Source organism: Homalodisca vitripennis, chromosome 4, assembly GCF_021130785.1.
Source record: "Homalodisca vitripennis isolate AUS2020 chromosome 4, UT_GWSS_2.1, whole genome shotgun sequence".
Taxonomy (NCBI): Eukaryota; Metazoa; Arthropoda; class Insecta; order Hemiptera; family Cicadellidae; genus Homalodisca; species Homalodisca vitripennis.
Genome location: NC_060210.1, coordinates 67,986,347 through 68,008,265, shown reverse-complemented (window position 1 = coordinate 68,008,265; position 21,919 = coordinate 67,986,347). Strand labels below are relative to the sequence as shown.

The following is a 21,919-nucleotide window of genomic DNA, read 5'->3' as shown; positions in this document are numbered from 1 at the left end:
CACAAAAAGTTACACTTTACGAGAATGTCAATACGTTATTAAATATTTTAACGACTGCTTTAAAACACATTATTCAGTAAAGTTGTATTCTTAAAATCGTAATATAGATCTAGGGAGAATTATTAGGCAAGTAGTTTTACTACATGGAGAAATATTGCAGATGCTGCAACCAATCGTCTACAACTTGTATGTATGCGTTATGTACACATGTTAGACTATCTGGTCGTTTGGATGCCTGGAGACCTCACACCTCAGTTGTGTTTTCTGGAATCACTATTACAGCTGTGGGGAGTGGATTAGGGATTAGCTATTCGGGTAACGTCTGTAGGATAACTGTAACACATGTGGATACTAACAAGTGTTCCACCTTGTCTCCTTCCTGTTAACGCTATTCTATCCTTATAATACATAATTTACAACGTTTGTGCAGGGAAGGAAAACACAAAGTTTGTGTGATTTCTAATTATTCACCAACATAATTATTTGCTATTTCAATTAATTCTTCTCTTACCTTGGAAGCAATCTTTAAAAATGAAAAAAGTACCGGCAGCTTTTTACAGTCGGTCTATTTAACCTCCACATACAACTTCCTACGAAAGAAGTGCTTATATATATTCTTGTCATTAACTACACGTATTATAGCTAGACAGTTCTTGTACAATAGTTTAAACCTTCACTATAAACCTTGAATTAGAGAACGATATCAAGGTTTTTTTGTCTAGTCTTACAATATTTCCCTTGAATTATAACAGGTGAAATCGTATAGATTAGTATTTTTATCGACATAGATTACGGTATTCTAAAACAGGTATATTTCTGATTTCCTTACGTTTCTTTATTTTACAAAAACATAACCTTTATTATACATCCTATTATAATTTAAATTCTATAATTTAGCCTATGTTATGCGCAAAAGTGCTTTTCTTTATTTTTGCGATTAAAGACGATGGATAAATGATGTCATGTACTCGTATGTCACAGATTTAAAGCAATATTAACATTAGTTATAGTAGCCGGAAAGTGTTTTATTTTGTAATTATTTTCTTTGTTTCTACCCTGCTAATATTGCTCTTCCTGAAAATGAACACCATGTTTTAATGTTACTTTTAAAACTACGATTATAATGCAGCAATGAAATGATCAAGTGGAAATGGAATATTTATGTCGATGTACAATAAAATTTACAAAAACCAACAAAACTGTCACATATAATCTGCACATGCAGTAGACAGCCTGAGCTCTGATACAATGCACCACGCTCGGTGCAAGTCTTCTTCCTGAGTGATGCCTCGCTGTTTTATTCAACAACACCGAGAGTGACAATCCTAAATAATATTATAAATGCGAAAGTGAGTTTGTGTGTTACGCTTTCACGGGTATTCAAGCGATCGTACTGAAATTTTGCATGGACACTTAGGTTCCCTGATTCGTATAGGCTTATTTTTATTTTAAAACTTCCTGGCTATGCACCACCAAAGTAGCGAAAAATCCCATTTTGGTCTCTAAAGTTACAAAATATTAATTGAAAGAATCTTTTAAATGTAAGTAATGTGCATTTTTAATTTTTCAGTATAAAAATTGTTTTATGGCCGGACAACCGTATGTTAAATTAAATTAAATACTATTTTCAATTTGTTTACTTTTGTTATGTGAAGGCATATATTATTTATAATAACAACACTTCTTATTTCAACAGTTAATCTCTCTGTTTAGTCTCTCTGTATCCAGGGAAATCTAGAGAAATGAAATATTTAGCACTACTAAGCTTAGTACGTATTTATGCATGTGTCGTCGTCTATCGCTCTACAATCTGGCTGGCATATTCGGAACAAATAACGATAGTAGCTTATTCACATTCTTATGCATAATTGCTATCAGTAATGCAGCTGCTTATTAACATTTTTTTTTTTTGACTCGCGGTTTTGTTGCTAAACTCGCAAACTCGGAGTCCGCTTTCCGTTGACCTCGGCCTATGACCTCAGTTTCCGGTTTCTGACCAGTTTGCACAGATTTCTGGCCAGTTAACTTTGGCGACCTTGTCCTTCCGTATCTGTTCCGTAATCAGTTTAATTATTTAAGTAATTAAGTTTGATTTGGTACTTAACAAGTTCAAGTTGAGTGGCTCATTTTCATATTCAGGATCTGGTAGGCCTATTTTAAATACTGTATCAGGCTACTTACTATCAGGGAAGTGTACATGGCCTTTCCCTCCCTAAGGTGAATTCGTGCATGCTCTATGGGCGGAAGGATGAATTTTTTGGAAAGATAGAATTGAATTATTAGTAAAATAATACAAAACACAACACATACTACTCGTAATCAAATGCACTTTTCACAATAGCTGCTAAATACGTATTTTCACGTTTTACGGCCTAATAAAAACGTGACAACAGTTGTGATTTACCAAAAAAGATAAGGGAATACAGTTGACAATTACCAAACGTTGAGATTGTAGAGATTCGCGTTTAAACTACTTGTTAATATGATTGATACAACAAGTGGTGGCAAATATTTCCCTGAGTGTAATGAATAATGATTGTATCTAGAGCGCGGAATGTTTGTATTTAACGGACTTTCCCTCATTCTCCAGTTTTTCTACATCATTAATATTGAGATTAGATCAAGATAATCTTTGACAATGTGATGGAAGCTACAATGATTAGCAATGGTAGCTGTGTATTAATAAAGTGTATTTTAGATTTTCCACAGTATTTTATGTCGTATATGCTCTAACTTTGTGTAATTTCCACCCTGTTTCGTAAGGTCAGGTGATATATGATATAGAAGAATTGATAAATCTTTGTCCAAATAAGTCCAACGACAAAGCAAAAGAAGAGATCAAGTTTAAGTTGCTGTGTATTGCACTATGCATGGAGTTGAATATACCTCTTGGGAGGAAAGGCGAAAAAATGTGAAGTGGATTTTGAAGAGATTGGAGGCCACAATATGGATTAAGAAAATAAGAAAGGAAGATATGCTGAATAGGATGGGAGAAAAGATAGATAGATTAGATATTTATTGAATTAATCTATCAACAAAGCTCGTAATCTTTTGAGTTTTTGTTACTTTTTATTAGAATAATTGGATCTAACTATTGTGCATGGCAGTATTTATTGTAGGGATTGTGTATTGATAACACATGAACATTAACAAAACTTTAATTGTGTACAACACTATTGCCTTTATGAAAAAAATACTGTATTTTGTAGGAATGATAATGAAATATACAAGAGTAATAAACTAGATAAGGAGCACGACAGAAAACGGTGGTTGTTAATCGACAACGCCATAAATGAAGGTAGGAGGCGTGAAATAAATAAAGTTAAAGCTACTACGAAAATATAATAAAATAGTTGTAGATATTAACAAGACAGGAGTACATTACAACCCGTTGTCGCGTAACCGGCTTCGCAGAGGTTGCATGAAATATTCAAATCTATAGCTCATTTCATTATCGGTGTGATGCGGACAGACGGGCAGACATTCAACATACAGAATAGAAATTTCACATCCCCCGGCAGACTGAAGAGAAATTGTGTCAGCCTATTGAGTGATGGGCTTCAATGATGCTCAGCCATGGTTCGGCATGCACAATTATACAACTCATTATTGTCTATGTAGATACAGAAATAAAGTGTCATGTAAAATTTAAAACCTAAAGACGAAATATTTCTCAAGATGTCTTGCCACATAATATTTTGACTTTTTTGTTCATTAAATTGGATTTTATAGAAGGTTTTAAATAATAAAAGTCCATACACCATTTCTTAACATTCTTGTACTCCAATGTGTGGTTTAGTTAGGGCACGTGTGGTAGTACGCCTCATGTTAAAATATCATACGATTGCACTCAATTCGTTATGAAATTTATTTACCCTACAATTTTCTCAGTTTGTAATCGAAAAGACCGATGTGAAAGTTCTCGCTAACGCTCAGCCATAAAGTGAGCACCACCATCGAACGCTGTGTTGCCTATATAGAAATGAAGCTTCATGTAAAGCTTCAAGTTTATAGGTCAGTTCCTTCACATCGTGTGGAAGACAGACAGACTTACAGAAATAAAAGGTTTGCAGTACCTGGAGTGATGGGCTTCGCTAACGCTCAACCAATAAAAGAGAAACACAATTGTTGCATATGTTAGACAGTGTTTCGGCGAAACTTGCTTAAGTGCACACAATGCATGATGATAATAATATACAAATTCAGATTCAACCCCTGTTCGGTGGGCGATAATTTAAAAGGTTAATCACTCAATATGATATATTATATATAATTAATTGATATATATATATATATATATATATATATATATATACATATTAAAATTATAGACTTCCAGCATTCATCAAAAAATAGACGTGTCTTTTAGTAGCGTGCAGCTATTCTCAGAACCAAAAAGATGAGCAAGCACCACTCGATTTAAGCTATCAGATTGAGATTCAAAGATTTCTGCAGCTCATGTTCAAATCATGTTTATGACAGGAACACATTTTACGTGTATTCAAATAAATACTGTGCAACTCGTACCGTATGACACCGCAAGGACCAGATTAGGCTTTCGTGCTAAACGTGTCATTGTCTATCCGTCTGTGCGATAATCCTCGCCAGAAAAGTCTTCTACGTTTGAAACACAGACATTTGAGGTACATAAGTACCTCTTGGACCAAAAAAGAACTCTATTGATTTTGGGACAAAGATAAAATCAATCCAACCCAACCGTCTCTGTTCGTCTATGTGATTACTCGTTCGCTCTGCCCATGCTTTGTCGGGTCCATCGATACTATTGGTTTATTTTTTTCTGCTTTAGGAGATCCTCCCATAGGACTGTGGTCCAATGGGTCAAAAGGAGACTATGACTACATTGGAATCAATGCCGATACTTAAAAATGAAACGTGATTTGTGTTCGTATTCTTTTAGAGTAAATTATTATAGATAAAATTATATATAATATCTGTGTTATTGGTGTAATCATGCTTTTGAATTTTTAGCACTTTGAGAACGGCAAGTTTACTACCCAGTAGTTGTATTGACCAGAGAGTATGATGATTAAACTAACTACCCAACAATGTACAGGGTAACCCTAAATAATATTTTATAACTATGTTTATAAAAGAGAGATTTTTATTGGGAGATCGGCAATGCTAGCTCGCTGGGTTCGCTTGCCTTCTCTTCTTTAGCATTATAACGTCCATGACATATTTTAACTGTTGTTATTTAGCAAGATTTGTTATACCAGAGATAAGCAGAATACACACCACATCAGGAAATGATCTATTTAATTACATGCAAATCCGTAGGTACTCACTTATAGATAGGTAATTCGATACGGTACGAATGCAAATACAAAATAGCTCGAGTAGTTTTTGTCGCGAGTTGTTTCCGCACGCGCGCTCAGCGGCACACGCGCGAGTACCGGAGACGGTAGCAGTAATTCGAGAATTAGTTCTCTGGAACAGTGTCGCAGTTAACAACACAACAGCTGTACTTTCACTTTCTACATTCATTAACACCATTACAAATTACGTCACTTAATTGGATCGTTCATTCTGATTGCTTACAGTAAAGTATAAAGGTGAACTGAAGTCATACAATGATGCAACTGCACCCTGGATCTGCACGTCGTAATTGTTAATAACAACTACGGCACAATCGTGCTGATTCAATAGGCTATTGATTTTTTTTGCTATTCATACATATCGTTTTTCAATTCTGCTATTGTATGTTATCAGTTCTGGGACTTAACGCGGCAGACATCGTAACTAACATAAACATAAACTAACATCTTCCAGTTCACACCCAGAGATGTATTGTTTACGCAATAAATTCTAGAAATAATCCTGCCTCGCTGTGTAGAGATTGCTACAGCCGACAGTTCTGGGATTTTATATTCGAAAACGTCTTACGTCAGCAATTGTGTACATACGAGCAATATACTGGCGTCCACTATGCATAGCATGACGACGATAATATGTTTAGCGCAATGTAGTGTTGATCAGTTTCCAGAAGTTTGTCTTGTATCCCCAAGTGTAAATATAATAAACGCCCACCAAAGTAAAAGGATAACCTGTGACACCGTCAGAATCATAAGGGGGGGGGGGAGGTGGACGAAGACGTTATCCATAGGGCTCTAAATAAAAGTTCAACCTCTTCTGGAATCAGTAACTATATCGTAAGATTGCTTGCAAGCTCTGGGATTTTGTGACAAATCTATCTATTAAACATCCCTATCGTTTTGTCATTCTTTACGACAAACATTCGCTCCTGAGATATTTGTAAAAACTTTACACTTGGTTCTTACCAGGGTGAAGTAAGAATTGTATTCTTTCTTAAGAATATAATTCGAACAAGTCAATTAAATATTCTCTTTATATACGTCAAAATAATATTGACGTTGAACGACGAAAGAGAGGCGGGTGAATGACGTCTGTACGCAGTGGACCCGTGTGTTCTCGACACAGGCGGACACAACCTGACGAAGTGGTTGACGGGAAACTCAGCTATGTAAACGTATGACGCGGGAAGGGAATTACAGCGAGTTGTGTTGTTGACACTGATTTGCCTAAAATAAACATAACATGTTGAGAGTTGACGAAGTTAACCTTGGGAAAGAATGTTTGCTCATTCAGAAAACCCCACAACCATCAAGATTTAAAAATAAGCACTATTATAATGAGAAACGTAAGTTTCTGTTACAAGGTATGTTACTCTTTTAGGACAACAAGAATGTTATTTATTCTGGTACAACATTTTGAATTGCCGATTTTTTTTCTGAAGAGTGTACTGAAGTCAGTAGGCTTTTTCACAATATGACACACACTGAAGTAGACTATATTAGGCCAGTACATCACTGTAGAGATTTACTTCAAAAGAAGACGTTTCTTCACTTATATGGAACCAATTACGTATTAAACTGTAAGAGGGACATTTTTACAGTAGATTCTCAACAAATTCTTCTCTCACTTCGAATTGTAAATTATCTGTCTAGTGTTACATTTTTTGTTAATAACTCTTAAGGTTTTCATTTCAATTTTTCAACAAACTGACTTTATCACTTTGTCTCCGCGTCCATAGAATTTAAGACTATGCTTACTACTCGCAGAGGGCCAGAAATTTTTGTCGAAAGATTTATTGAAGTTATTTGAAACTGAAGCTTATTTCAGCTACACATATTTTGTCTTCTAGTTCAAAAGATTTACTAAATAACTTAGATTTGTATACAGAATGACCAAACAGTCAACCTTACTTTTAATTTTTAAAGTTGGTGTAAAGAAAAAGATAACCTAAGTAATATTTCTTTAATTTTGGCGTATCCAAAAGTTGTACCACAAAGAGAGATGCTTTCCAACTAGAAATTTTTAATTGGAACCCTCACAGCTGTTTTGCAACCATGACGAGCTCAATCTATTCGCTTCTAACTCGTTCGGAAAATTACATCTCAAAGCTTCATCTCGGTACACAATGCTATGCTAAATCTGCAAGTGCTGGTACAACATCCGCCACGCGTTTCACATATATCTAATATAAAAAATACAGGAGGAAAATACGTCATTGAAAATTGTTAACCTTTTGTTGGCGTTAACACATGAAAATAAAGTTCTTTTATAAGTCAAACATTATTTTAAATTAAATTAATTTTGAATTGAATACAACGTGGTAGAGCAAACTACCGAACTGGAAGACACAGAACGGTGGTTTATGAACGCCTGCCCTCGCAGGTGGGTGTTCATTTCCTCAACAGACTGCCCAATTCAATTAAAGATTCTCCAACGCCTTAGGCGTTAAACACTCGCCTTAAACGCTTCTTGGTGTCACAAGCATTCTATAATGCAGGTGAGTTTTTGGCATTCGTCTGGGAGACCGCCCAATTAGAAAACTGACTCCGCTGTACTGAGTGGGTAGCATTGGCGATGTATGAAAGAGGCGTAACTGCAAAATTGTATGTGTGAGTGTGTATTGTTGTATGAATGTCAGAAATTTTAAAAATCCATGACCTTTGCCATACAATGTAAGAACTGTCCATGCAATAAAAAAGATTTGATTTGATTTGAATTACATTGAAATAAGTCTTTTGATTTGATTTATATGTCAGTTTAATATTTTTTTATTCATATTATACGTGTAGAAAACAAGTAATTAATAATCTCTGATTTGGGCCTAATAGCTCTCAGATTTGTTTATTTTTTATTATTTATTACCATTAATTACCAAACATTAGGTGACAGTGACTTAAAGATATTTCCGCAAGTTTCTCTTACTTTGTATCACCTTTAAAAACATTGGTCCAGTAAGTTGGGCTTTTTGTGAACTTTGAAAGAACTTTGAATGTGAAAGTTATTCAGTTCTGCAATGCATAGTTTTGTATTTCTGTGGCAAAAACCCCCAATTAATTATATTTTTTTAATGCCCAACTGGGTTAGTGGCATTTTTATATTAAACAAAATTTTACACTGGTAAAACAATGTTAAGACCATGTTATTCAATAGCTTATGTCATGAAGTATAGAAAACATTTTTATTTTGTTGGGTTTGTTATGCAGGAGTAGCAATAAAAACCCCCAAAAAATTGCTTCATATATACTTTATACTACCATTTTAAGACTAATACAGATGATTAAACTTTCACTTCGCCAAAATTTTTAGGATGCAAAAGAACTGTAGAATGTGTGTTTGCATTTGAACATTGTGAGATTAAAAATATAGAGTGTCCCAAAAATAGAGGAACACCCTGTATTTTTACAGAGTTGAATATTATTTTCAATAAATTTTGTTCGTATATTATAACTATTACTTCAGTTTTGATGTTTGGACAGTGAATTTATATTAATGGAGATACACGTTATTCTTGAAGTCATGAAAGAATATTGTTGGTGATGATGTTACTTTGGAATGGTGACCGAAAGGAAGCAGAACTGAACGTAAATTATTATTAATTGTGAAAATTAGTACTAGCAACATAGTAAACAAGGACGTTTGCCAAGGGTGAACTCAAAACTATACTCGACCACATTACTAACTTATTAATCACCAGTGTCGACAGAATCCATTCAACCATTAACTATATAGTCCCTGTTACCGGTGGCGTGTGCTGTTCGAGATTAATTAACTATAGCTACGCAGTTGATGTAACCACGTCCGGTAATGCAACCATCCGTTAAGGGTATGAAATAATTAATTTCTTTGTAAAATCCCATAGTTCAGATTATGTTTAATTAGTTGAGTTATTTCTTGTAAAAAAAAAAAAAAAAAAAAAAAAAAAAAAAAAAAAAAAAAAAAAAAAAAAAAAAAAAAAAAACATGGTTAATAATGTGAATTTGTGTTACTATCACGCTTGACAATCATTATAACTTTCAAGGCTTATGAAACCTAAAAAAAATTAATTAACCGAATAAAAAAAAATTAATATGCTTCAAGTATAATGAGAAGATAGGTTTTTAGAAAACAAGTTTTTTTTATCTATTAGTACCAAATAACGCATGCGCTTTTGAAATTTTAATGCAAATTTATATGTTTAAATGGTCATTTTGAAATGCATGTAATCTAATTAAAAAGCAGTAAAACTCATTTCAGACGTTTATAAAATCTACGAAATATATCTAAAATGGTATATTTTAGGGTTCGTATTTATTACATTAACAATTTCTACTCTGTAATCAAAAGAGATGCTTACCGAGTATTAAATTTTAACATTGAACCTTAATGTAAAATTTTGATAATGAACCTTCTTTACTCAATTGTTAATAAGGCTCTAAAAAGATTTCTCCACCATTATCTGTGTAATGAATTTGTTCCCTTACAAAGGCAGGGAATAAGCAGGCAGCGTGAGCCGGAGTAGGTCCGGGGAATCGGCTGGATATGTCCCTTGGGTACTGGAATAATTTTTCTCCCCTGATCACTTTTTTGCTCTGATCATTGTTGAGTACACGAGATCTTTCATTTTAATTTATGTGGTCATTTAATATTTTGATATTCAGTTTATAAAAAAGAAATAACTTTATAAAAAAATCAGTTTCTCCTTTCAGTTATGGACACTCAGTATATAAATAAACATTAGGTGTGATTGTCGACTATATTCCCAAAATTTCTCTTATTTTGTATCATCTTAAAAATGTTGCCACGGTAATGTGAACTTTTACATTACTCCTTATATGTTACGCAGATGCAGTAAGATTAATATTTTGATACATACAAAAAAAACTACAAAATCATAACCAGTTTGTTATAAAACTAAATATGTACTTGAATTTGAAAGATGAGGAAATTTGGAAGTTGAAAAATTAGAAATTTGTAATATGTAATTCTACGATGTAAATTTCAATTACTGTAAAATTCAGTACTATTTTGGCTTCCACAAAGTGTTTTAAATGTCTTATTTATTCCTAACTACATTCTATAAGTGCATACGATTGAATCCACGGTCCTAGAAATATTTCATTTTGCGTTCGGTCCATATGTGTAACCTTTGAAATAGACATGAAGAACTGGTTCCCCTGTTTCATTAGACTGTAGTCTCGCAGAGATGTTCGTTTCGCCTCAGTACATTTGTGTGAAAACCCTCTCCCTCTCCCCTTAACACTGTAAGATTAATATTTATTAAATCTGAATTAGTATAGTGTTCAACTGAAACATCAAATTTACTTCAAAATCTTGACAAGTTCTTGATATTTGATAAATTGTTCTAAATAGCCTAAGAAGTATTAATACTTTTAAACATGCCTCTTTCACCATTTTACGTCTCCAATCGTCAAATGGGACATTTAAATACTAGCCTTGATTATGGAATCTAGAAGGTTTCATAATCCAGGATACCAATAGTGATTTCAAAAGTTATGTAGACCTATTATTCCTGTGTTGAATTTAACTTCACTCAAAATAAATTTGAACTCCTTCGGATTTTATGAGAGCAATCATCAGTTTTTACGAAATTGGATGGCGAATACATCAAGACTGTCACATTTGACATTAGCAGGATGTATAATTTATAGGTATATTATATTATTGTAATAATATTATACCCGAGAACACTATACCTTCTTTTGATTAAGATCCACTCTACATAACCGTTACATTGTTGTCTGGGGAGGTTGGAGGATCACACAGATCAATGTAATGTTGTCTGGGGAGGTTGGAGGCTCACACAGATCAATGTAATGTTGTCTGGGGAGGTTGGAGGATCACATAGATCAATGTAATGTTGTCTGGGGAGGTTGGAGGATCACATAGATCAATGTAATGTTGTCTGGGGAGGTTGAGTATCACACAGATCAATGTAAACACGTCACAGTCACAGCGATGATCAGTTCCGGGGATACCAGGGTTGACCGGCGTGTTAAGACCTGTCGGCCTCCTCCATGGCCGCTTCCTACCCGTCCACTTAGTAGTTCCAGTTCCAGTCAGTTTTTATCACTACAAGGCCATCCAAAACCTCAATCCAATAATCTTTCCCATTACTGTGTTATTAATTCTGTACAGTCCGTTCTGGTAAAATAGTATCGTCGTACAAAGAATGGAACATTACTAGGTTGGTGTTTTTAACCCAAATTAAATATTCTGTATTAACAATTGCTGTTATTAAAAATGTATTGCCTCCGTAACCAGTGCCGCATTTCCCTATAGGCCCACTAGGCCCAGGCCTAGGGCGCAAAATTTTAGGGGGCGCATAAATTTTAAAGTACACAAAAGAAAAAAGTTGCGGCGGCGGGTGGTGTTGGCGCTCGGCGGGGCGGGTGGCCAAGGTCAACTAGGTCCGGGGTGCGACGTTGACTCATTCATTGGTTTATTGCTTTTATTTATTCAAAACACTCCTATATATATATATATATATATATATATATATATATATATATATATATATATACTATTGTAATTATCTTTCATCAAAATTACGTAATTAAGAAATTTACTGGATTTTTACGTCAGTGTAATCAGAGTCCTCTGGGGGGGGGGGGCGCTCTTTGGTCTGTAGGCCTAGGGGCGCCGAATTTGTAAATGCGGCCCTGTCCGTAACTCTAAACGAATGACTAATAAATTTCACAAATAAAAGCAAAAATGTTTATTAGCATACTGAAGTTATCTTTCAAAATACTTTTCAAATTCGAATTGCACTGAGAAAATTACCAGAGCGCGCTCCAGTTTATTTCACTTTTTATAAAAATATAGTACTCGTAACATAAGCAAGCGTGTACTTAACATGTGCTTAGTGTGAGAAATTCAGGAGACGGAATGAGGATATTTTTCAGTAAAGAACTGCTCGTGTCGCTTGCATCAAACAAAAAGGAAGTAAACCTAAACAGTAAATTAATCATAGACGAAAGTGACACAACCTGAATACCCGACTAGCAATCAGCTGATCGTAGCAATCGCGCCAGCGCGGCGCCCACTAGGAAGCCACCAGTTAGGTTAGGTTACTCTTCTCCGTCCGGTAATTTCTATAATAACCATAACTACGACAGACGAAATGATGAACGTTACCGTGTCCGACGTCACGGATCTCGTAGTTATCCGGCCAATCACCTCTACGGGTTGTCTTTGTTACACGGTTTCCACTCGTGTTCGGTTGGTACCGCCAAATTATTGTATGAACAGTTGTTTCCTTGATTTTTTTGTACCGCTGCGGCGCGGCGCGCGTTTTGTTGCGTAAACGCCATTAATTTTTCTCGGCAAGTCAGGTAAGGGTTAGCGAAGTTCTGTAGTGGCGGACTTGCAACTGAAGCTAGTTAGGTTGTGTCGTTGGATCATGTCTGTTACTTCCTTACAGATACGATGTGTTAAAACGTTTTAACGATCGGAAAATAAAATCTCTTCTGTTCAGTGATTGTGTATTAGACGGGAAAATTCTGTGTATTAGTACGGGTCTGTGCCATTCAAGTGGCATGTTCACACTTGCCTGTTTCCTGGTCAATCCACTATAATTGTGGTCTTTAAAAATCAACATATATTTCATATTTTTGTTGTAGTCTTTATGTAAACCAGAAAATAATTAAAATATTACACATCTTAAGTACAAACTAAAACGTCACTTAAAGAGGTAATGAGTGAGGTCTCTGTGTGATTATTTGGTATTAGGTCATTGCTACATTTTAATGTATTTGTATTTTAAGTAATTAGACATATTAAAAGTATTTGACTATATCAATTGTGATTTTATGACTACCCATAAAAAGTAAAAAAAATTATTGTACAAGTAAAAACCATTCCGTCTAGGGAGTAGTGAGTAGAGATAGCCGTTCGCTTCAATTCTCTCCCTCCTACTTCTCTCCCTTATTTTTCTATACAATATCAACACATCTTACTACTTTTAATACAAAGTGAACACATACAATACGTAGCTCTTTAGAATTGTGGCCTCCTGAGCGTCAAAGGCGTAAGTCCGATTCCGTCTGCAAAAGGGCGACAACCTACATTTTATTGGCACCATGGCAATGAGAGGAGTCTATTATTTCATCGGTTTGTTCGTTGTAAAGTTGGCTAATTATCGTGGTAACCTGTTATCAAGACATATTTTGTCTCAGAAGTGTAGTGTTTTGCCTAAACAATTGCATTTACGTCCGAAATCTGGTTTATTATGGTATTTGTTAATCTCAAAGTGTATGAGTGTGTTATAAAAAAGATTGTCTGATAGGTAGGTTTCTTAGGGCAATTACGAATAAGTTTCTCCGTGACAGTGAGTGATCTACCATGAGTATGTAGTACAAGAAGACGGCCAGAGCTGCCGGGGCTGCTCGGTTTCAGATAGTTTTTTTTCCATCCAACCAATGTGGAGGAAAATTGATGGATCCATAGGATGAATGGATGGGTCAGTGTTGTGGACAGGAACATCATACTATCAGGCATTTCCTTCCTATTTAAGTCCTTTTTCTCTGTCGGTTTCCATTTATTTGGTGACTACGTAAACAAAAATCATAAACCTGAACATCCAAAACAGTACGAAATAGATCACTGCATAATACAGGCGTACTGCACAACACGTACTGCACACACCGAAGAAGGTGGGAGACTGAAAAAAAATCAATATGGCATTGCGGCAATTCACCTGACAGAAGCACGATGGTAGTTGTTAGGAAGAGGAGCACAAATTAGTACAGATACGGATATGCCTCAAATGACATGATTAATGACATAAACATGCGGGAAAAGACATGTATATTCTAGCATTGACACTCTCTGAAAAAGATGGCCGCCACAATCCAAATATTAAACAGAGCCGTAAAAGTTTCCTCCAATTTAATTGAATGTTGGTATTTGTGGAAAGCGATCGAGGAACGAAACAGGTGGTCCAAGGTTCGCCTCTGATTGCCTTGGACTACTTTATATGTAGCTACGACAAAAACTATCAAACATCACAGTTGATATAGTCCTCGTGCCGTACCATATACTGTTCACAGATTCAGATGGCATTGTGTAATGATAACGAGTCAATTAGGTGAGCATTTTAGAGGCCGCTACCATCAGACCTATTTGGAAAGAGATACATAGAGTCCAAGTACATAGAGGTATAATCACTAAATCCGACACCCAGTTGATAAAATTCTAGTAGAGTTTTTTCTTCTTCAAAAAAGAATGGATTTCAAGCATTTAATGAAGAAGTCAGCTATTCTATATCCGACTTCGAATTTTCTTCAACACCCAAACTGTTAGCCACTAATACAAGACCAAAGTGAAGATTCGAAACCAGGCAACGTTCAAAACTGGATATATACATGATTTACGAAGCCGGATACGGCGATTTTCAGATATTGATAATTTTGAAGATATTAACCATGTCACTTCCGTAAAACGAAAAATTGTCACTTTTTTGCTACTTCAGCAAAACTGGATACTACTAAAAATATAATTAGTGTTGCCTGAGCTAGGGGATATATTTTCTTTTGCTGTAGAAAGTGGTAGTACACGCTGAGTGGTTTCGAATATCAACTTTTATTTTCTTTGCTGTTTAACATTTCACGCTGTCGTAGATCTTAAGAACGATAGAAGCAAGATGGCAATGCGAGAAAATTATCCGACTACTGTTTGTAGTTATTCCATACAGTTAAATTCAAGTGAGCTAAATACAATATTTGTATGTCATTCAGAGGTTTCGTAAACAAGTAACCATTCTTTACCTAAAATCATCTTAAAGAGTGAACTTTACTGGTAGCCTATATTCAACTATATTTTTTCTCTACATGTAAGCAACCTTATATTTAATTCTGAACATAACATATAATTGTGTAGTCGTTAAAAAAAATCCTGAGTGGCCCATAAGCTTTACATGGAAATACTTTGTTGTTTTGGAATTTAAAAAAATAATAATTACTATCTATACTGATACTTTGTTGTTTTGGAATTTAAAAAAATAATAATTACTATCTATACTGAAAAGTAAGTATAATTATAGTGATAGATTTCTCACCGCCATCTGAGTCTTCCTTGGGAGCTGCATGGCCATTAAGTTTATTATTTTGCTTATAGTTTAGAATGTATAATACAACTTTAATGTTAGGAATACTTTATTTTAGAATCCAAGAGAAACTTCATAGTTTTATCATTGATGTCGAATAACCCAACAAACTACACTCGTTTTGTCCTTGAATATTTCATCAATCACGTCATTTAGAAGTTTACATTACTACAAGCGTGCAATATAGTAGGCTAAAGATAAAAAACAGCAGAATAAGCACAGTGTAAATGTTATTAGTTGAGAACTGTTTAAACGACCTGTCTATTGCCTTCAAAAATCCACTAATGTTACATTCACTGACAGTAAAAAAAAATTATATGCAGTATACATAGCTATAATAATATACGTAGCTTTTGAAAAGACCATCAACAGAATTGTTCACTATTAACTACTTTTGTATTTGTTTTCGTAACATTTTGACTTCATCTTTCCCTAACCTATCTGCCAAGTGTGAGGCTCAAACAACAGTAAAGTATAACAATTACTAAAAGAAGAGAGATTCCCTATAATATACAGATGTAGAATTCCTGTTGACGTTGATCCGAAAACTGTTCTGAACTGACAGAGGTAAAATTACAATTTTAAAAGTACTGTATATTATTTTAATTTATTGGCTTGAAAATAGAGGGAGTTTTGAGGAAGTAATGATACTTTTTGCAATTGCTACTAGGTGTCACTACAATCAGTAGAGATGTTTCACTAGCGCTCCAACCAGCAGTTCAGTGAATGACCTTGGCTGGCTTGCGCGCCGAGTGTCATGATCGTTTGCTATGATAATAATGTCGACTAATCCGATATTCACGACATCCACTCTTCCTGATTGGCAATACCCCCTTGGTCGAGCGTTCTTCGCTTCCATTTTGCTTAACTTATCATTGTTACTAATAAGTAATATTACGTGCCCGTACTTTAGATTTCACGCATGATTAGCTCTTTTGTTACCCATTCAAAAGATCTGTGGTAAAGCGATTATTGACAAAAGCATACGTTGTGTACCGGTACTTATGAGCCGGGGGATTTTATAAGAAATTTATTTCTAGATCTTTTTGTCACTGAATGTGTTTCTTATGACAACAACCTTTTCAGTGATAACAACAATATATTTTCTTTTATTGATATAAATAAAAATCCAATGCTCTTCGTTGGTAAGCAATTACTTGAGAACGACTCTATCGATTTGACTACTTTTAATTACAAATAATACTAATAATCTGAATCATGTTTTTATGTGTCTATATTAGGTTACACAATACTTACTCAGGGGTGCTATGTTATTTAGAACGGATGTATATGATATCCCTGTTATTCACCAGGAAATTGTGTGGTGCGTATCCATGGGTAACAGCTACTTTAAATGTAAATCTACGTTCTTATAACGGCATTTAAATACCTACAACAATACCTGTTTTAAATAAACTAATCTTAACTTAAATAAGTTGACTAAATAAACTTTTACATGTATGAAATAAAACCATTTAAGGACAGAAATATTATGAACCCCTCTCCGCAGAGTGCAGTGGCCGAAAAAATGGCGATGCTGAGCCAGAATCCGCATTCCCTGAGCAGCGCGTGATAAAACGCTCTCGAAAAGCATTATAATAACGTACAATTAGAAGAATAACCAGCAGCCAAGGTGAACAGGCTGTCAGGGTCACACCAGCTGATTAAAGGTAAGTAATAAACAACAGAGGACGTAGGAATGGGCTTCATGAAGAAAAGCCTACATACAACTAAACGGTGTTGTGGTTTGGTCATGGCGTCCACCATATTATTCCTATCTCGAAATTTTCCAAAGCAGAAAGAAATGTAAATTATATAATACATGATACTATCTTAACAACTGTACTAAATTTCTAAATATTTTCCTCTATGATGTTTAGTTGTCAATTAACAGATTTTAAATATTGTAGTATGGTATATATCGTTATTAAAAAGACATTTTGTTCATTGCCTTTATAGCTGTTCCAAATATGTAAGCATGATCTAACGTCTATAGTATTTTTTTCCCCAAATCAATCCCTCGCTTTTTCTTCTAACTGATTTTTTATGTTTACATTATGTATAACAATGTATGCATATTTAAGTACAATTTTACAATTTAGCTCATGCAATATCGAGTCTCCTACTGTAGCAGGATCAGCTTCCTTTCAGAGAAGCAAAACCAAGCAACACCAAATATTATTCTAAGACGCACAACATTTAATTGAGTGCAATTTAAGAGGTCGGATAATGTTATGATACAACAAGAATTTGAAATCGGTGTCCAATTTATTAGCCTGTTCTACATTACTGCATATAAATGCAGATTTCAGATGACACGTTCACACCTGTCACCAAATCGTCATCTGGACTTTATGAACAATAATATTACACGATTTTCATACTCGTGAGAGACAAGGAGTATCAAAATATTTCTCGTTCAGAATATCAAATCACACACGCTTCTTATTAACGTGACAAAATACAAAATCTTGTAAAATGTACATTACAGGGTTAGCAGACTCTGTAAAAACTTAGCTTACTTAACACTGGCACATATAGGTTGAGGTTGTTTGCTTGGATAACACTTCAACCGACATGCAATAAAACAGATTTAACTCCTTTCATTTCTTTGTGGTATGACCTGAGAAATATATAACCCTCGTCCTGTTTTGTGTTGCAGGGAAGGCAATACGATGATGGACTCGCCGGACGTGGTGACAACAGAGCAGCGGAATGGCAAGACACACCCGCCCCTACAGAGCCAGCAGAGCACGGTGTGGACTCGCAGACAGAATGCTGTCAGCGTCAGACACGCCTACAAGCACTACGGTCCCAGCAAAAACCCCAACCACGTCCTCAGCAACCTCAACATGACTGTTGCTAAGGGGACTATGTGAGTCACCATATTCATTTTCATCTGGATGACATTGACATGTGAAATGTTTGACGTTTGTTTGCTTTTTAATTTGTTAGTTCCACAGCTGGAAAATAACCTTTAATTAAATGAGCTAACAGATCAAATTACGTCAAACAGAAAACAACCTATGATAATTATTCATAATTATGGAATATTTTTTTGCACTAAGACATAATTGGTTTAGCTAAAAATCTCTGGGTTTTATTGCAGTTTTAGTATTTCGGGTAAATTATGTTAAACTGTGCTTTATATGGAAATAATAACATGTAAACTATGACTAGTTCCTTCTAAAAGGCAAACCTTTGTGCAGTATATCTAGTAAGAAATTAGTTGACCTTGTTGCTTTGCATTACACGAGTATCATCAAAAACCATTTTAAAATAAATTTTTTTATAAGTTTATAATCTAAAAATAGGGTCTCTGAAGACTGTTGTCTTCAATAAATTATTATTTATTGTTGTCTTGTAACATTTATATTTTATGAAATTTGAGCTCATTGCTAAATCAATTATTTAATAACAAAAACACACTGTAAAATACTGAAATAAATTATCTTACTAAAAATACAGAAAACTGCCTTGCATTTTAGAACAGAGAGACAACTTAAAGTGTTATGTTTATCTTTTAAAATAATATTGTTGGTATGTTTGATACAAGTATTTATTATTCATTATATTTTTAAATACTAAGTATTTTTTTATACATACATGTAGCCAGATAGTGAAACGCATCATCATCATATTATATGCTTATTTTGACAACTTTCCTAAAGTTTAATAGGCAATTTTGTTTTAATATTATATACTTTACAGGTATGCCGTGAGGTTAGTTATACTATCCAGGTGCAGTTAAAGCTCAAACAAATCTATCATACTCTTAATTACACCTTCACCTAAAAAATTTGTCAAAGATCTGTTTTGTCGCTTTCTATTTTTTGGTGTACAAGGTAGTAACCATGAAAATCTACTCCTAGTGATAACACTTCTTCATTCAATGTTCAGTTAAGGGAGTTTATTTGTTAAGATATTGTGTATAAACCATAAAAGTCTTTTAAAACTACTTTGGGAAATCGCGTAATGGGGTGAAAGTTACATTTTAAAAGATTTAGGAAAGTAATAATTGTGAATTTCTGTAAATGCTAGTTCAATTAAACAATTGATTCTCATCATTTCTCATCTCCCTCTCATTTAGTTCAATAGTTATTTATTTTTCTTACAAAATGTTCTCATGTGTTGTGTTATGTGTTCTTGTTACAAGGATTATTCAAAATGTTTGGTCGTATGGTACAAGAAAGTAATTCCAGCAGACTTTTAATTTAAATTTTTAACGTTTTGAAATTACTTGACATTAAAATCAAATAAATATCAATTTTTAAACGAAGCTTGAGTTCTGTCATATTTTTGGCTACCCTAAGAGAAACAATATGTCAGATTTCCCAAAAATTGTCTTAGCCAGGAAAGTTTAGTACTAGAGTTTAGTCTCCTACACTGACTGGGATAGTACTCGAAGAAAGTGCAAAGTACACAATCTTCAACTGAGTACGCTGTAACACAATGACAGCTGAAATATGCTGTCTATCTGTGTCTGGAGATAAAAAAACATTAAAACATCTTCACTAGACGGAGTATCTACTCCTTTGCTCAAACTTAGTTTTCCAAGCAAGCTGGGTGCATAGCACAGGGTTGGTGCCCCTATGCAATCATACTAAGTGGCGGCCGGCATAGTTTATCACTTTAGTGGCCCATCCATCTGGAGGGTGTGAACCCGAGCATGATGAACAATCTTCTGGTTGTGGGGATTTCTCTAGTAACCAAGAAATACAGCAATTTTAGACTCTTTCTTACCTGGTCGTGCTCAAGCTGTCCTCTTGCTCACTAGATGAGGATTTTCTTTGTAATCTCCTTCGTAGCTCCTCAGAGTTAAAACGGATTGTTCCTGTATAAAAAAGCTATCAAAAAACAACGTTGTTTTGTCTCTTCAGACGCAGATAGACAGCGGATTTCAGCTGTCACTGCGTTACAGTGTACTCAATTGAGGATTGTGCAGTTCAAACTTTTTTTGAGTACCATCCCAGCCAGTTTTGGAGACTAAACTCGACTACTAATTTTCCTACTAAGCAGTGCATTATAGCCTTTAACTTATTTCCCATTCCGGAATGACCTCATGACCTCTTCAAATCCAAAGTACCACTACACAGAATAACACAAATTCAATATCAATAACGAGATTGAAAAATATTTTTTCACCCCTCTTGGTATAAATCAACTTTGAATTGCTAAAAATGATCACTTAAAAAATTTTTGTTATGAACTCAGAAGTGATGAATTGGCATATCTTGCGCAGCTGGAAAGCTTCTCTAATGAAACCATGTTGTGATTCTCTTACAATACGTAAGGATAGCAAAATTATCTCAGAATGCATATCATCTGGGCACATATAAAAAATAGTGTGACTCTTATGAACTCTAAATTATTCTAGAGGTCACATATAAGTGGTTCACATCTTTCAGCTAAGTCACTCCAGCTGTTTGTTTATGTAAATGAGTATGTCATGGAGATACACACTCAAGGTTTGCTCACCACTTGAATGCCATCTGCCCATTTTTGGCCAATCATTCATTAGTATACCTATAATTGTTGACTGCTGATGTGCTTTTAAATGTTGTTCCTCACGATGTTATGTATGTTCTCAAGTTCAAGTGTTAAATATTTCACAGTATGGTTAATATAGCTGTTGTTTTACACATCACATTTTTAATCATTTTAAATTTTGTATATAAAACTATATATCTGTACATATATACAACTATGTTTTGAAGACTCTCAACCTGTGTTTCTGTGACAGTTACGGACTACTGGGAGCCAGTGGCTGTGGAAAGACAACTCTACTCAGCTGTATTGTGGGGCGACGGCGTCTGGATACCGGGGAGATATGGGTGTTAGGTGGCAAGCCTGGCACCAAGGGCAGTGGCGTGCCAGGGAGACGGGTTGGCTACATGCCTCAGGTCAGACTCATATACTTCGCATTCTAAAAAATAGCCTGTAAGATTCTGGCTTTTATCAACCTTTGGCTTTTAAAAATTCAACCAAAACTATGACACATTATAATAATTTAAAACCAACTTAAGGTTTTAAAACAGTTTCTTAATATATTATAAAGTGCTGCAATACCAATGACTGACTTAACTATTTAATTCCACAAACTTTTAGATGCTTTACAATAGTTTTGAAATTTGAAATATTAAACTTGCTGGGTCTCAGACAACTGGAAATTTTGAAACACAACCTGCATTTTTATTTTAACAGCATTATCCCAGAAATGGCTCCATGAGAAATTCATTGAGCAATTTTAAATAGAATAGCAATATTGACTATAACATGTTTACATTTACAGTATACAATGTTAATAATTAGTGTCAAAATACAGAAAGACTCTCCCTTCGAATTGTCTTGTGTTTCGTACTTAACAACGTCTTTTGGAAAGCTTTAGTCGGTTTAAGGGTATTATCCAAAGCCCAATAATTCTAATTTTTTGCATATAATATCAAAGTTATGTGTCTTTTAATTGGAATGTTTATAAAAACG

At 34.6% G+C, this 21,919-nt stretch overlaps 1 protein-coding gene across 2 annotated transcripts in view; it reads left to right on the top strand.

Annotated features, from left to right (window-relative positions):
* The window catches only part of LOC124359462 (ABC transporter G family member 23), a 183,210-nt gene that overhangs the window by 140,827 nt on the left and 20,464 nt on the right, over window positions 1-21,919 (top strand). For both annotated transcript variants that reach the window (XM_046812218.1, XM_046812219.1), the window contains exons 2-3: window positions 18,099-18,311; window positions 21,180-21,339. In XM_046812218.1, coding sequence (XP_046668174.1) covers window positions 18,099-18,311; window positions 21,180-21,339 — 373 coding nt within the window. The remainder of the gene's footprint in view (window positions 1-18,098; window positions 18,312-21,179; window positions 21,340-21,919) is intronic.